This window comes from Eumetopias jubatus, unplaced genomic scaffold (assembly GCF_037043125.1).
Source record: "Eumetopias jubatus isolate StellerSeaLion01/CBP00866 unplaced genomic scaffold, mEumJub1_p1.0 scaffold_2, whole genome shotgun sequence".
Taxonomy (NCBI): domain Eukaryota; kingdom Metazoa; phylum Chordata; class Mammalia; order Carnivora; family Otariidae; genus Eumetopias; species Eumetopias jubatus.
Window position 1 is genome coordinate 115,733,950 of NW_028274808.1, and position 17,265 is coordinate 115,751,214.

Here is a 17,265-nt window from a genome sequence, read left to right on the forward strand (position 1 = left end):
GATATTGATAAAGATACATTGAAAGGTATCTGGATTTTATCATCTTCCTTTAAATAGTGCTGAGTTTTGTTTTGCTAGACAGTTAAATAACTGGTGGGTCCTTTTGTTCATATTAATTTTTTTTTTATTAAGTTTTTTACTTAGTCCAAGAATGTGGCATGTCAAGGTCCTTAAATGAATGAATACCCAAGGTGTTCTGTGGGAACCACACCCTGACTGGGCCACCTCTCCAACACTCTCAGCAATTACTCATCTTTATGATGCCTCAACAATTAATACCAAACTTTGAACCATAGTAAGAACTCACTTTTAGTTCAATTCAATTAAACAAACAGGGTGGCCTTTGTGGACACAGTGGCACAGAGGAACATTATTTAAACCAAAACCTAAGTTTGTACATTTTTAATTCTCCTACAGTAAGCTTCATTTCTAAAGCAAAATTTTGAATAGAAAATTTCGGCAATGTAAATAATCTCTATAATAGCTGTGAATCACTTAGGGTTTATAAAGCTTTTAAAATTTTCTATCTTGTATAAATATCACAGCTATGTTAAGTAGATTTTATTATTATCTCCATTTTGCTCTTGAAATAACTGAGGCATGGTTATGTTATGGAATGCTCATTGTTATATAAGTTAGTAACTGGAATTTGGAGTCCAAATCTAGTACTTTTTTACTATTACAGGGGAATATGTTATTTGTTTATAAAGTAAGTTTCCATATCAGCAATTTCAAATGGTCCAATCTAATATCTTCAGAAGTTTAGTTCTGACTTTCTAGGAAGCTCATTTTTAACTACAGTAACGACAATACCTGGTGTTAGATAAAAACCTGATGTTAGGTAAACTACTGGCCATTCCTTTTTTTTTCCTACATGTTAGTCCTTTCTCAGTGAACACCAAATAAAAACTCAGCTTCATAAAATTTTTAACTCATTTTAAATATGAAACATTATCTCTACAATTTATCTGTTTTTATTTAAGCAAGCCATGTTTTACAGTAGTGGTTTGGATATACAAAATTATTTATTTCCTATCCTTAGCAGTTTTCCTGGCTACTTAATTTGCTAGCTGCCTCACAGGGACAATTGTGAGCATATTATCTCAAACACAAGTTGGGATGAAGTAATAACCATACTGTTGTTAACTACAGATGAGAATTTCAGAGTGGGGAAGGAAATGGTTCAAATTATCCAATATGTTACATGTGCTGTGTAAATCAAGATATTCCAAAATAGCTTCAATGGCCCCTCTTGTCATATGATTGCAGGATTAGGAAAAAAATTATTATTTATAAAGATTTATTTATTTATTTGAGAGAGGGCATGTGAGGGTTGGGGGATGGAAGGGCAGAGGGAGAGAATCTTCAAGCAGAATCCCCGCAGAGCACAGAGACCCAGGGCTGGATCCCACGACCCATGAGATCTTGACCTGGGTCAGAGGCCTAAGTGACTAAGCCACCCAGGAGCCCTATTAGTTCTTTAAAAAAAAAAACAAAAACAAAAAAATGAAAAAACTCCGTTGAGAAATGCCCTTGGGTTATCTACTCTGTTATTTTTACTGATGTCACTTCTGTCACTGCTCTTTGATTTGTTTAATTAACAGACTTTATTTGAGGGGACAGTTTTAAGATTGCAATGAAACTACTCTTTATGCATACATAGAACTCATTCTTCTCTGTTTTTTTTCTGCCTCATTTTCATTCACTTTCAATTCCTGAGACTTTCTGGTGCTCTGCATCAAGAATTAGCTTGCTTCTTGCTAGTATTCTCCTTTATAGAAAGGTTTCAGTTGTCCTTGCTTTTTATGAAGTGAGTTACTTTTGATGTAATTGTGTTCTATCTTCTCAATTTTTGTTTTCTTGTCTACTCATGTTCTTCTTACATTCTCTTTGTTCTTAGAATTATACTTTTTTTATTCCCTTACTGTTTCCCTTTAATGATGTTTCAGAAGGGAGTAGGAATAGACATATGTGTACAACCTACCATTCTTAATTGGAAGAGTTTCAAACTTTAAAGGCTCTGGTTTAAAAGGGGTGGGAATGAATTTAGGAGATTAGCATGGTGGGCTTGAAGCCTTGTTCTCTTGGTCTAGTGGCATTTAAGGTATTTACTTAGAAAGTGGTATAATAATGGCACACTGGAAAGAGCATTAACCTGGGAGGCAGCATGATCTGGGTTTAAATTTCAATTCAATTACTAACAAGTCATATAGCTCTGGCCAAACTCATTTTTCTGCCTCTTTTTTCTCAATCATAAAATATGGATAATATTACTTAATTCTTGGGAGCATTATGAGGTATAAATAATATTATTTCAGCACATGGAAGGAACTCAGAGATATTATAAGCCTCCAGATCTATAAAATGCATGAAAAGTTTTGGCATTTCACCTGAAATTTTAAAAAGCATTCGTCTTAGATCTCAGTCTGCTTTCTTGTTTTAAACCCAGTTGAAATATAGGTTACATTTCTATTTTGCACTTGGTAGATTTCCATTTAGAAAGAGATTGCCTTTTAAAAAATATTCTTTACTACCTTTCAAAATCCCAAAACTTGGAATTTTTTTTAGTGATGAAAAGTAATGGGCTATCAAGCCATAGGCAGACATGGAGGAAAAAGTCTGAAAAGCCTACATACTCTATGATTCCAACTATATGACATTCTAGAAAAGGCAAGCCTATCGACAGTAAAAAAAAAAAAAAAAAAAAAAAAAAAAAAAAAATCACTGATTGCCACAGGATAGTGGGGTGGGGAGATTGGGGAGAAGGATTGTATAGTTGCAGCACAGCAGATTTTTTGGGTGGTAAAATTGCTCTGTATAATACTACAGTGGTAAGTACATGACATTATGCACTTGTCAAAACCCACAGAATTGCTCAAAACAGAGCGAATCTTAATGTAAACTTAGTTAATGGACCTTAGTTAATAATGTATCAATGCTGATTCAGCACTTGTATCAAATATGACACATTAAGGCAAGATGTGAAAAACAGGGTAAATTATGAGCAGAGTAGTAGAGAAATATGGGAATGCTATACTATCTGTTCAATTTGCAATTTGCAGATTTAAGTTAATGATGCACTTATAACTGTGTATGTAACATTATCAATTATATTCCTACAAGTATTCCTAGAGTATTTCTCTTTTGATCAGGCATCAGTGAGAACCAGATTCTCTGCTTACAACATTTTACGTGTTTAAAGTTTGGAAGAACTTTTAAGTCTGATTTTTGGCTATGTATATTTCAACTGTTTCTCCTAACCGTAAACTTATGGTGCTGGGACACATCGTATTGCATTACAACCTCTGCACCGGTATAGTGGGTGATGGGAGTATTTCAGGAAGTCACTTCTAGAGCAGTAACTTTACTATACTGTCAAACAAAGCCAGATACTAGTTAAAGTGGTAAGGACAGGTTTTAATCAGTAATATACTGTTACAATAAAGAAGAATCCAGCATGAACAATTTGTACAGAGGTAACTGGGCATTTTAATGGGAGAATGAGGGAATAGGTGGGGACTGGGGGTGAGGAGGTGCTCAAAAGATTCAGGGAAGTGAAAAATTACAAAAAGTGTGAAGGAGGGCATTGGTCCATGTGAAACTCATCTAGGTTTGCTAACTGGCACTTACTGAAGTTAGGTTTCTACCTTCCCACAGAGGCTGGGAGACAGAGACCCTATCTTCTAATGTTGCGTGGAACAAACAGTAAATTATATTGGCAGCCCTGACTTTTCTCAAGCAGGTACTTAAAGGGCTGAGGGGGTGGGTGCCACAGTCATCCTAGGGATGTGGCCTTGAACTGTTAAAGACTATCCTGGCATTTTCTTCAAGTGTTTATAAGCCAAAGTTGAGGCATAGTCAAGAAAGGGCTTAAAGGAACCTGGCTAGAGTTTCATCAAGGAGAAAATTTTTTATCAATATCCTGAAGTGACTTCAAATCATAAAAATATATCCCATTAAACCAAACTAATTATTCCTAGTTTAGTTTATTCTTAGTTATATCTCAAAGTGTCCCCAGACACTATAATGTTGCCTAACACAAGATGAAGTGTAATAGAGGGAAAAATGGTATAAAGACAGAAGTCTTCACTGTTTGTGGCTCAAATATCTTCATTTTGCAAGTTTTACAAAAAAAAATGACCATGAGAACAGTAAATTTGGAGGGGTATTCTTCAGAATAATAGAATCAAAGTATCTTGATATTCAGAGTCAACAGCATAGCAGAGAGCAGAAGTGAGGGGATGTATGTAGTTAGAATCCCCAGAACTCTTCATGGGCAATGCTGGCAAAGATTATTTAGATGGATTAGAGAATTATTCTCTGGAGAAGTAGAATGTCTCCAGGAGGAGAAATACCTTACTTAGGGGCCTTCTAACAAATGACCGTGTCTCCAAGCTACCCAGTAGTGAATCTACCAGTCACCAACACCTACCCACATATACAAAACTTCCAATCTGATTTTTAATGCTGTTCTTTTAAATAGGTAGAGTCATAGATCGACAAACCATAGGTCGAAAATCTCCAACTAAAACACACAGACCAACACAAACTGAATAAAGGAATATCCTCAGAAAGATAATTATGAGAAGGTATTGCAATTATGACAAATCAGATTTTTTTTAAGTAACAAAGAACAAAAAAGATTTACTGGAAATTAAAAATGATGTGGAAATGCAGTGAGCTTTCTAATAAAAGAGTTAGATGATAAAGTTTAGGAAAAGTCTCAGAGAGTAAAACAAAAATACAGATGAAAAGTAAGAAGAAAAGGCAAAATTATTAGAAAACAAATTCAGGATGTTCAAGATCTTTTTAAAATAATAGAGAAGAGGAAAAAAGAAAGAAATTACCACAGACGTCAAACAAGAACTTTCTCTTTTAGGTGAACGAATACAAAAGGACCACCAAATACCTAGCATAATGAAGTAACATATTTACATATATCCTTATGATATTTCAGAACACCAGGGATCCTAAAAGTTTACAGAAAATGGGAAAATCACATGCAAATGATTTCAATTCAGAACCATATCAGACTTCTCAGAAGACAATGGAGCACTATTTTGCCTAACTCTGAAGGGAAAAAATTCATCCCTAGATGAATTGCTATGCCTACTCTATCAGTCAAGGGCAAAATAAATATATTAAAAGACATGGAAGATTTCAAAATAATTTGCCTTCTGTGCACCCTTTCATAGAAGCTGCTAGAAAATGCATTCCCCCAAAATGATGGAGTAAATAAAAAAATAGTAAATAATGTCTTGTCTCTCAAATTAGGGATCAAATATAGGGGAGAGCCGAAGGGTATTAGATGATAATAAAGAGAAGTGCCAGGATCACAGTTGTTCACTAGATCTTGTGAGCAGTTCAAAGCCATTAGAGCAAAGGAACAGAAGTCTTCAGGAGAGATGTTTTTTCCACCTATTCTGGCCCAAATGAAATCTGAGATGTGTTTTATTATTTTGGAACTAGTTCATTCTTTCTGAGAGATATGATAGTAATGGATGAGGATAAAGAAGTCAGGATTTAGAGAAGTTTTTTTCAGAGTCACAAAGTTCTTTATGGAGCTTGTAATCAAACCTAAGAAACCATAATCCAGGGTACTACATGCTTTATTCACAATGCATTAATCAAAATTATAATGCAAAAGAAAAAAACAGTAGTGCCCTAGGATAAGAGATTACTTTATAAGAATAATTGCATATTTTGATGTACAATTTACAAAGTACTTTTTGCATAATATTTTAGTTATGACAAAGGACTTCGGAAGGATTTTGAGATGGAGAGGTGACATAGGTCAAGTGAATGGAGAATGGGATATCTGCCAGTACTAATAATCAGGGTGGAACTGGGGTAGATGCCAGTAAATTCTCAAGATTCACTGAAAACCTTTTATGGTATTGGTAGGATGTTTTGGAAGCAGATACAACAGACTTTTCCATTGCTAGTGATTTAATGACTGATCTGATCTGTATCATTGACTTGACTTCAAGCTTTTACTGGGTGACAAATGTGTCAGACTGATTTGAGCCCTGCAGATGCAAAACCTATGGTCTGAAATTCTTCCTTTGGAGATTAACAGTGTTAAATGAATCAACTTTGTTTTAAATGACAGGGTTTTCTCTCTTTAGCTTCAAATTTTTATCTTAACCATATTAATTGGAATTTTTCTAAAATGAATTGAGCATGTCTCTTCCTTCTTAAATGGATTAGAGAACCTATCTTGAACTTTAATTTTTCTTCTTATTGGTGTCTGGGTTCCTTCTTTGTGGAGTATCAAGTTAATAGTGTTATAGAGCTTTTTAAAAAATACATTTCACTATATTTACCATTGCTCAAATAAATGGACCCTTTCTTTTTACCATTTTAACCAAGTGCATGCAATTTTTCTATATGTGAAACTTCACTTACAGCCTTCTTCACTTAATTCAGGAAATTATTTTAAAAATTGAGAACTGATATTTTAATAAAATTTGCCCTATTTATTTTATATCTCCTTTGATAGGTAAAAATAAAACTTTTAGTATACTTTACTAGAAGTCATGGTGGAGTGAATCTTTTGCCTGTCCACTCCCAAATTCTAGCCTTCCCCTCCCCAACTTCTATTTTACTTTGAAAAATTGACCATATTATCAGAGCAAATGAGGCCGATTCTTAAATAAGATGTGTTATATTCCATGATGTTTAAATAATGATATATTGAAATATCCAAACATATCTACTGTGTATATGTATATATGTATGTATATATACATATGTGTGTATATGTGTAAGTAATACCAAATAAAGTATACAAAAAAATATATGTATATATTCACATTTGTAAATGTATGTCTATATATAGGTATATAATAATATAAAATACTCCCACCATTGTAGTCATATATATGCTGATTAAAATGCACATTATATTTTCACTGACATCTTTTGTAATTGGTTATCATCTTAGTCATATTGGACATATGCATTTAGGAAAGATTGTGTTTTTTACATGAACATAGCAATTCAAATTCTAAATGTTTGCTTTTTTAAAAAAAATTCCTATCTAGAAATTGACATTGAACGCTGTGTGCGAGAATCAATCAACCTGTTTTGTTGGACTCCTAAAAGTGCTACTTACAGACAGCATGCTCAACCTCCAAAGCCAACTCCTGATAGCAGTGGAGTCAGAAGTTCAACACCTTTTTTCTCCACTGAGTGTCCAGATCCTCCAAAAACAGATTTGGTATGTATCTGCAGATTTAATTTACAAACTCTGAAGGAAGACATGTTAAAAATGTACTGTAGCATAATTATTGCTCATAATAATGTTATCACTTATGTCCTTTTAACATAACTATATTCTAATATATGATTGTATTTATGCAACTTTAGAAAACCTTTATGTCTATTTAGTTTTACAGTTAAGAAGATTGTTTGATATATTTCTTCAGGTAGCAAGCTTCACATTTTGTCTATGTAATCGTAGTATCTCAACTTGTCATATGCTGAAAGAATTACAGAAGCAAAGGAAGAATTACAAAAATAGAGAAAGACAAAGGTGCCTCAGTGGCTCAGTGGGTTAAGTGTCTCCCTTAGGCTCAGGTCATGATCCCAGGATCCTGGGATTAAGACCCACATTAGGTTCCCTGCTGAGGGGATGGGTGGAGTCTGCTTCTCCCTCTGCCCCTCTGCCTGCCTCTGTACTTGTTCTCTCTCTCTCCATCTCAAATAAATAAAGACATCTTTTTTTACCATTTATTTATTTTATCATTTTTTCTTTCCATTTTTTAAATTCAATTAATTAACATAGTGTATTATTAGTTTCAGAGGTAGAGTTCAGTGATTCATCAGTTTCATATAACACCCAGTACTCATTACATCACCTGCCCTCCTTAATGCCCATCACCCAGTTACCCCAACTTCCCACCCCCCTTCCCTCCAGCAACCCTCAGTTTGTTTTCTATGATTAAGAGTCTCTTCTGGTTTGTCCCCCTCCCTGATTATGTCTTGTTTTATTTTTCCCTCCCTTCCCCTATGATCCTATTTTGTTTCTTAAATTCCACGTATGAGTGAGATCATATGATAATTGTCTTTCTCTGATTTACTTATTTCGCTTAGCCTTCTAGTTCCATTCATGTCATTGCAAATGGCAGGATTTCATTTTTTTGATAGCTGAGTAGTATTCCATTCTATATATATACCCCATCTTCTTTATCCATTCATCTGTCAATGGACATCTGGGCTCTTTCCATAGTTTGGCTATTATGGAATTTGCTGCTATGGCATTAGGGTACAGGTGCACCTTCGGATCACCACATTTGTATCTTTGGGGTAAATACCCAGAACTACAATTGCTGGGTCATAGGGTAGCTCTATTTTCAACTTTTGAGGAACCTCCATACTGTTTTCCAGAGTGGCTACACCAGCTTACATTCCCACCTACAGTGTGAGAGGGTTCCCCTTTCTCTGCATGCTTGCCAACATCTGTCATTTCCTGACTTGTTGATTTTAGCCATTCTGACTGGTGTGAGGTGGTATCTCATTGTGGTTTTGATTCGTATTTCCCTGATGCAGACTAATGTTGAGCATTTTTTTCATGTGTCTGTTGACCATTTGTATGTCTTCTTTGGAGAAATGTCTGTTCATGTCTTCTGCCCATTTCTTGACTGGATTATTTGTTCTTTCAGTGTTGAATTTGATGAGTTCTTTATAGATCTTGGATACTAGCCCTATATCTGATACGTCATTTGCAAATATCTTCTCCCATTCTGTCGGTTGTCTTTTGGTTTTATTGACTCTTTCCTTTGCTGTGCAAAAGCTTTTTATCTTGATGAAGTCCCAATAGTTCATTTTTGCCTTTGTTGCCCTTGCCTTTGGAAACATGTCTAGCAAGAAGTTGCCACAGGCAAGGTCGAGGAGGTTGCTGCCTGTGTTCTCCTCTAGGATTTTGATAAATTCCTGTCTCACATGTAGGTCTTTCATCCATTTTGAGTTTATTTTTCTGTGTGGTGTAAGGAGATGGTCCAGTTTCATTCTTCTGCATGTGGCTGTCCAATTTCCCCAACACCATTTGTTGAAGAGACTTTTTTCCATTGGACATTCTTTCCTGCTTTGTCGAAGATTAGTTGACCATAGAATTGAGGGTCCATTTCTGGGTTCCTTATTCTGTTTCCTTGATCTATGTGTCTGTTTTTGTGCCAGTAGCATACCGTCTTGATGATTACAGCTTTGTAATAGAGCTTGAAGTCCAGAATTATGATGCCAACAGCTTTGGTTTTTCTTTTTCAAGATTTCTTTGGCCATTCGGGGTCTTTTCTGGTTCCATACAAATTTTAGGATTGTTTGTTCTAGCTCTGTGAAAAATGTTGATGGTGTTTTGACAGGGATTGAATGTATAGATTGTATGCATTGAATATATAGATTGCTCTAGGTAGCATAGCCATTTTAACAACATTTGTTCTTCCAATCCATGAGCTTGGAACATTTTTCCATTTCTTTATGTCTTCCTCAGTTTCTTTCATGAGTGTTCTATAGTTTTCTGAGTACAGATCCTTTGCCTCTTTAGTTGGGTTTATTCCTAGGTATCTTATGGGTTTTGGTGCAATTGTAAATGGGATCAACTCCTTAATTTCTCTGTCTTCTGTCTCATTGTTACTGTATAGACATCCAACGGATTTCTGTGCATTGATTTTATATCCTGCCACTTTACTGAATTCCTGTATGAGTTCTAGCAATTTTGGGGTAGAGTCTTTCGAGTTTTCCACATAGAGTATCATGTCATCTACAAAGAGTGAGAGTTTGACTTCTTTGCTGACTCAAATGCCTTTTATTTCTTCTTGTCTGATTGCTGAGACTAGGCTTCTAATACTCTCTTGAACAGCTGTGGATGATAATGGACATCTCTGCCATGTTCCTGACCTTAGGGGAAAAGATGTCAGTTTTTCCCCATTGAGAATGATATTCCTATGAGCTTTTCATATATGGCTTTTATGATAATTGAGGTATGTTCCCTCTATCCCTATATTGTGAAGAGGTTTAATCGAGAAAGGATGCTGTACTTTGACAAATGCTTTTTCTACATCTATTGAGAGGATCATATAGTTCTTGTCTTTTCTTATATTAATGAAAAATTGATTTGTAGATGTTGAACCACCCTTGCAGCCCAGGAATAAATCCCACTTGGTCTTGATGAATAATCCTTTTAATTTAATGTTGTATCCTATTGGTTAGTACCTTGGTGAGATTTTTAGCATTCATATTAATCAGGGATATTGGTTTGTAATTCTCCTTTTGGGTGGTGTCTTTGTCTGGTTTTGGGATCAAGGTAATGCTGGCCTCATAGAAAGAGTTAGGAAGTTTTCCTTCCATTTCTATTTTTTGAAACAGCTTCAGAAGAATAGGTAATTCCCCTGGGAAGCCATCAGGCCCTGGACTCTTGTTAGGAGATTTTTGAATACTGCTTCAATTTCCTTATTGGTTATGGGTCTGTTCAGGTTTTCTGTTTCTTTGTGTTTCACTTCTGGTAGTTTATACATCACTAGGAATGCATCCATTTCTTCCAGATTTTCTAATTTGCTGGCATATATTTGCTCATAATATGTTATTATAATTGTATTTCTTCACTGTTGGTTGTGATCTCTCCTCTTTCATCCATAATTTTATTTATTTGGGTCCTTTTTCTTTTCTTTTCGATAAGTCTGGCCAAGGGTTTATCAAACTTATTAATTCTTTCATCAAAGAACCAAGTCCTATTTTCGTTGATCTATTTTAGTGCTCTTTTGGTTTCTATTTCATTGATTTCTGCTCTGATCTTTATTATTTCTCTTCTCCTGCTGGGTTTCGGCTTTCTTTGCTGTTCTTTCTCCAGCTCCTTTAGTTGTAAGGTTAAGCTGTATATTTGAGATCTTTCTTGTTTCTTGAGAAAAGCTTGTATTGCTATATACTTACCTCTTAGGACTGCCTTTGCTGCACCCCAAAGATGTTGAACAGTTGTGTTTTCATTTTCATTTCTTTCCACGAATTTTTTAAAATTCTTTAATTTCCTGGTTGACCCATTCATTCTTTAGTAGGATGCTCTTTAACCTCCATGTATTTGAGGTCTTTCCAAATTTCCTCTTTTGAATGAGTTCAAGTTTCAAAGCATTATAGTCTGAAAATATGCAAGGAATGATCCCAATCTTTTGGTACCAGTTGAGACCTGATTTGTGACTTAGTATGTGATTTATTCTGGAGAATGTTCCTTGTGCACTCTAGAAGAATGTGTATTCTTTTGCTTTAGGATGAATGCTCTGAATACATCTGTGAAGTCCTTCTGGTCCAGTGTGTCATTCAAAGCCCTTATTTCCTTGTTGATCTTCTGCTTAGATGATCTGTCCAATGCAGTGAGTGGAGTGTTAAAGTCCCCTACTATTATTGTATTATTATCAATGTGTTTCTTTAATTTTGCTATTAATTGGTTTATCTAATTGGCTGCTCCCATCTTAGGGGCATACATATTTACAATTGTTAGATCTTCTTGTTGGAAAGACCCTTTAATTATGATATGGTGTCCTTCCTCATCTCTTATTACAGTCTTTCGTTTAAAATCTAATTTGTCTGAGGTAAGGCTTGCTACCCCAGCTTTCTTTTGATGTTCATTACCATGATACGATTTTCCACCCCTGACTTTCTATCTGGATATGTCTTTGGGTCTAAAATGAGTCTCTTGCAGACAGCATATTGATGGGTCTTGCTTTTTTATCCAATCTGATACCCTGTGTCTTTTGATTGGAACATTTAACCCATTTATATTCAGAGTAACTATTGAAAGATATGAATTAGTGCCATTGTATTACCTGTAAAGTCACTGTTCCTTTATATTGTCTCTGTTCCTTTCTTGTCTGTGTTACTTTTGGGCTCTCTCTTTGCTTAAAGGATCCCCTTTAATATTTCTTGCAAGGCTGGTTTAGTGATCACAAATTCTTTTAGTTTCTGTCTGGATGCTTTTTATCTCTCCTTCTATTTTGAATGGCAGCCTTACTGGATAAAGTATTCTTGGCTGCATATTTTTCTCCGTTAGCACCCTGAATATTCATGCCAGCCCTTTCTGGCTTGCCAGGTCTCTGTGGATAGGACTTCTGCCAGTCTGATGTTTCTACCCTTATATGTTATGGACCTCTTGTCCCGAGTTGCCCTCCGGATTTTCTCTTTGTCTCTGAGATTTGCAAGCTTCACTATTATATGTCAAGGTGTTGGCCTATTTTTATTGATTTTGAGGGGGGTTCTCTGTGCCTCCTGGACTTGAATGCTTGTTTCCTTCTCCAGTTTAGGGAAGTTCTCAGTTACAATTTGCTCCAGTATACCTTCTGCTTCTCTCTCTCTCTCTCTCTCTCTCTCTCTCTCTCTCTCTTTCTCTCTTTCTCTCTTTCCTCTTTTTCTGGGATCCTTATTATTCTAATCTTGTTTTGCTTTATGGTATCACTTATGTTTCAAATTCTCCCCAGTAGTTGTTTATCTCTCTTTTTCTCAGTTTCTTTTTCTCATCATTTTGTCTTCTATATCACTAATTCTCTCTTCTGACTCATTTATCTTAGCAGTTAGAGCCTCCATTTTTTATTGCATCTCATTAATAGCCTTTGTGATTTTACTTCATTAGATTTTAGTTCTTTTACTTCTCCAGAAAGGGATTCTCTAGTGTTTTTTATGCTTTTTCAAGCCCAGCTTGTATCTTTATAATGATTATTCTGAACTCTAGTTCTGACATCTTACTTATATCCATACTGATTAGATCTCTGACAATCAGTATTGCCTCTTGTTCTCTTTTTTGAGGTGAGTTTTTCCATCTTGTCATTCTGTCCAGAGACGAATAGATGAACAAGGGAACAAAATACTAAAATGGCAACAATGACCCCAGAGAAATATACTCTAAACAAATCAGAAGAGACCCAAATCTGAAAAAAATAAAAATGAAAGAAAAGAGAGAGAGAATATAATCACACAGGTGAACAGAACAGAGCAATACACTGAATCCTGAGTGTATTTTGGTCTGTTGTTAGAAAATTAGATCCCAAAATTGTAAAGAAAGAAAAACTTATATGTACAAAAATAAAATTAAATAAAATGAAATATAGAATGTAACTGTAAAAATGAAAATTATACGACAAAAAATATATATAAACAGGTGAACAGAATAGAGCAATACCTTAGATTCTTTGTATATTTTGGTCTCTTAGAAGAAACTGCATCCCAAAATTGTAAAGAAAAACTTATATATATATATATATATATATATATATATATATATAAAGAAAATTAAATACAATTAAAGGGTAGAATGTAACTGTCAAAATGAAAATTAAGACTTAAAAAAAGTTGATAAAATAAGAAATTGGTTGAAAAGGAATGAGAAAAAATTAAAATTGAAAGACTAAAGAATCATGAGAAAAAAAAATATGAATTCTATATACTCTTTTCCCCTAACTCTGGAGTTTTGCAGTTCTCTGTGATCAGTAAACAGCGGGATGTTCTTGCTAATCTTCTGGGGCGGGGGGCTGCTGTGCTGATTCTCTTGCGTCTTTGCCTCGGGGCAGAATTGTACTGCCCTTGCCAAGGGGCCAGGCTAAGTAAGCAGCTCCAGATTGCTCTATATGGCTTTTATTCCCTGAAGGCTTTCCACACCGCTTTATAGTATGAGAAAGAAGATGGCTGCCACCCAGTCTCCACCCCCAGAGCCAAAAGCTCATGCTCCCCACTCCTCAGTGAGCCCTCAGGGAAAAGCAGTCAGTCACTCCTGTCTCCCTGGTTTCCATCCATACTCTGTGCTCACCCAGCCTGTGACCAAGCATTTCTATCTCAGGCACACAACCCCGCTTCGTGTCTCCAAACCCTGCAGACTCCTGTGGCACACACACACGCTGCTCCTCCTGGGGGAGTGCAGGGGGTCTCCCCATGGTTCTGCTATTTGTTGGGCCCCTGCTGGGAGAGTGGTTGCCTGACCAGGCCACGGTTTGTGGTTTCTGGCAACACCAAGCTGAAAGCCCACTCCTAGCCTTGCTGATTGGAGCCAGCTTCCCCACTCCAGTGCCTGGGAAATCTGCTGCAATCAGGCACCCCCATTATTTCTGTGACCCTGGAGATCCTGAGACTACACTCTCCCACCTAAGATTCATTCCACCCTGCTTGGCCAGCTAAGAGCCTTTCAGGCACAGGGATGTCCCTCACTGGAGTAGACTTCTAAAAGTTCTGATTTTATGCTCCAGTGCTATATCACTGTATCACTTTCCAGTGAGAACCAGCTTACAGATGCTCTCTCCTACCATTTATCTTCCCATATATCGCCTCAGATTCACTTCTCTGCACCTCCTACCTTGCAGAAAGTGGTTGCTTTGGTATTTGTAGAATTGCAGCAATTCTTTTCTTAGATCTCCAGTTGAGTTTGCAGGTGTTCAAAATGATTTGATAGCTATCTAGCTGAATTCGTGGGGCCAGAAAAAACTAAGGTCTCCTATTCCTCTGTCATCTTGGACTCTTCTCTCTCAGAGTTCTTAATATATAAGAATAAGTATGTATATTTACTGAGTGCTGCTTGACCAAAAAAAAAAAAAAAAAATGCATTTTGAAAAGCTATGCCCGTCAGGTTTTTTAACATTATTTATTCTTTCTAGATAGTTGGCTTTATTAAATATGACTCAACTAATCTTTCAGCTATAATAATTCATATATTTCAAACATTCCAATATTACCACATCTTTTTTTAAATTTTATTTTATTTTATTATGTCATGTTTGTCACCATACTATACATCATTAGTTTTTGATGTAGTGTTCCATGATTCATTGTTTTTGTGTAACACCCAGTGCTCCGTGCACTACGTGTCCTCCTTAATACCCATCACCAGGCTAACCCATCCCCCATCTCCCCCTCTAAAACCCTCAGTTTCTTTCTTGGAGTTCATAGTCTCTCCTGGCACATCTCCCCCCTCCAATTTCCCCCTCTTCATTTTTCCCTTCCTTCTCCTAATGTCCTCCATGCTATTCCTTATGTTCCACAAATAAGTGAAACCATATGATAATTGACTTTCTCTGCTTGACTTCTTTCACATAGCATCATCTCCTCCAGTTCCATCCATGTTGATGTAAAAGTTGGGTATTCATCCTTTCTGATGGCTGAGTAATATTCCATTGTATATATGCACCACATCTTCTTTATCCATTCATCTGTAGAAGGGCATCTCAGCTCTTTCCAGAATTTGGCTATTGTGGACATTGCTGCTAATGAACATTGGGGTGCATGTGGCCTTTCTTTTCACTACATCTGTGTATTTCGGGTAAATGCCTCGTAGTGCAATTGCCGGGTCATAGGGTAGCTCTGTTTTTAATTTTTTGAGGCACCTCCACACTGTTTTCCAAAGTGGCTATACCAACTTGCATTCCCACCAACAGTGTAAGAGGGTTCCCCTTTCTCCACAACCTCTCCAACATTTGTTGTTTCTTGCCTTGTCCATTTTTGCCATTTTAACGGGCATAAGGTGGTATCTCAATGTGGTTTTGATTTGAATTTCACCGATGGCTAATGATGATGAACATTTTTTCATGTGTCAGCCATTTGTATGTCTTCTTTGAAGAAGTGTCTGTTCATGTCTTCTGCCCATTTTTTGACTTGATTATTTTTTTTCTGGTGTTGAGTTTGAGAAGATCTTTATAGATCTTGGAAATCAGCACTTTGTCTGTAGTGTCATCTGCAAATATCTTCTCCCATTCTGTGGGTTGCCTCTTTGTTTTGTTGACTGTTTCCTTTGCTGTGCAGAAGCTTTTTATCTTGATGAAGTCCCAAAAGTTTATTTTCACTTTTGTTTCCCTTGCTTTTGGAGATGTGTCTTGAAAGAAGTTGCTGTGCCCGATGTTGAAGCGGTTATTGCCTATGTTCTCCTCTACGATTTTGATGGATTCCTGTCTCACATTAGGTCTTTCATCCATTTTGAGTTTATCTTTGTGTATGGTGTTACCTGTCCAATTTTCCCAGCACCATTTATTGAAGAGACTGTCTTTTTTCCATTGCATTTTTTTTCCTGCTTTGTTGAAGATTATTTGACCATAGCATTGAGGGTCCATATCTGGGCTCTCTGTTCTGTTCCATTGGTCTATATGTCTATTTTTGTGCCAGTACCATGCTGTCTTGGTGATCACTGCTTTGTAATATAGCTTGAAATTAGGCAATGTGATGCCCCTAGCTTTGTTTTTCTTTGTTAACATTTCCTTGGCAATTCGGGGTCTTTTCTAATTCCATACAAATTTTAGGATTGTTTGTTCCAGCACTTTGAAAATGTCATTGGAATTTTGATCAGGATGGCGTTGAAGGTATAGATTGCTCTGGGCAGCATAGACATTTTAACAATGTTTATTCTTCCGATCCATAAGCATGGAATGTTTTTCCATCTTTTTGTGTCTTCTACAATTTCTTTCATGAGTGTTCTATAGTTCCTAGAGTATAGATCCTTTACCTCTTTGGTTAGGTTTATTCCGAGGTATCGTATGGTTTCTGGTGCTAAAATGGAATCGTTTCTCTAATTTCTCTTTGTACAGTTGCGTTGTTAGTGTATAAGAAAGCAACTGATTTCTGTGAATTGATTTTGTATCCTGCCACATTACTGAATTGCTGTATGAGTTCTAGTAATTTGGGGGTGGGGTCCTTTGGATTTTCCACATAAAGTATCATGTCATTTGTGAAGAGAGAGAGTTTGACTTCTTTTTTGCCAGTTTGAATAACTTTTATTTCTTTTTGTTGTCTGATTGCTGTTGCTAGGACTTCTAGTACCATGTTGAACGATAGTGGTGGGAGTGGGCATCTTTGACGTGTTCCTGAACTTAAGGGGAAGGCTCTCAGCTTTTCCCCATTAAGGATGATATTCACTGTGGATTTTCCATAGATGGATTTTATGAACTTGAGGAATGTCCCCTCTATACCTATACTCTGAAGAGTTTTAATCAGGAAAGGATGCTGTATTTTGTCAAATGCTTTTTCTGCATCAATTGAGAGGACCATATGGTTCTTCTCTCTCCTCTTATTAATGTGTTCTATCACATTGATTGATTTGTGATTGTTGAACCACCCTTGCATCCCAGGGATAAATCACAATTGGTCATGGTGGATGATCCTTTTAATGTATTGTTGGATCCTATTAGCTAGGATTTTGTTGAGGATTTTGGAATCCATATTCATCAGGGATATCAGTCTGAAATTCTCCTTTTTGATGGGTTCTTTGCCTGGTTTGAGGATTAAGGTAATGCTCTCCTCATAGAATGAATCTGG

General features: G+C 36.3%; 1 protein-coding gene across 2 annotated transcripts in view; it reads left to right on the forward strand.

Annotated features, from left to right (window-relative positions):
* The window catches only part of TBCK (TBC1 domain containing kinase), a 235,859-nt gene that overhangs the window by 137,891 nt on the left and 80,703 nt on the right, over window positions 1-17,265 (forward strand). For both annotated transcript variants that reach the window (XM_028121310.2, XM_028121311.1), the window contains exon 23: window positions 7,047-7,222. In XM_028121310.2, the coding sequence (XP_027977111.1) occupies window positions 7,047-7,222 (176 nt within the window). The remainder of the gene's footprint in view (window positions 1-7,046; window positions 7,223-17,265) is intronic.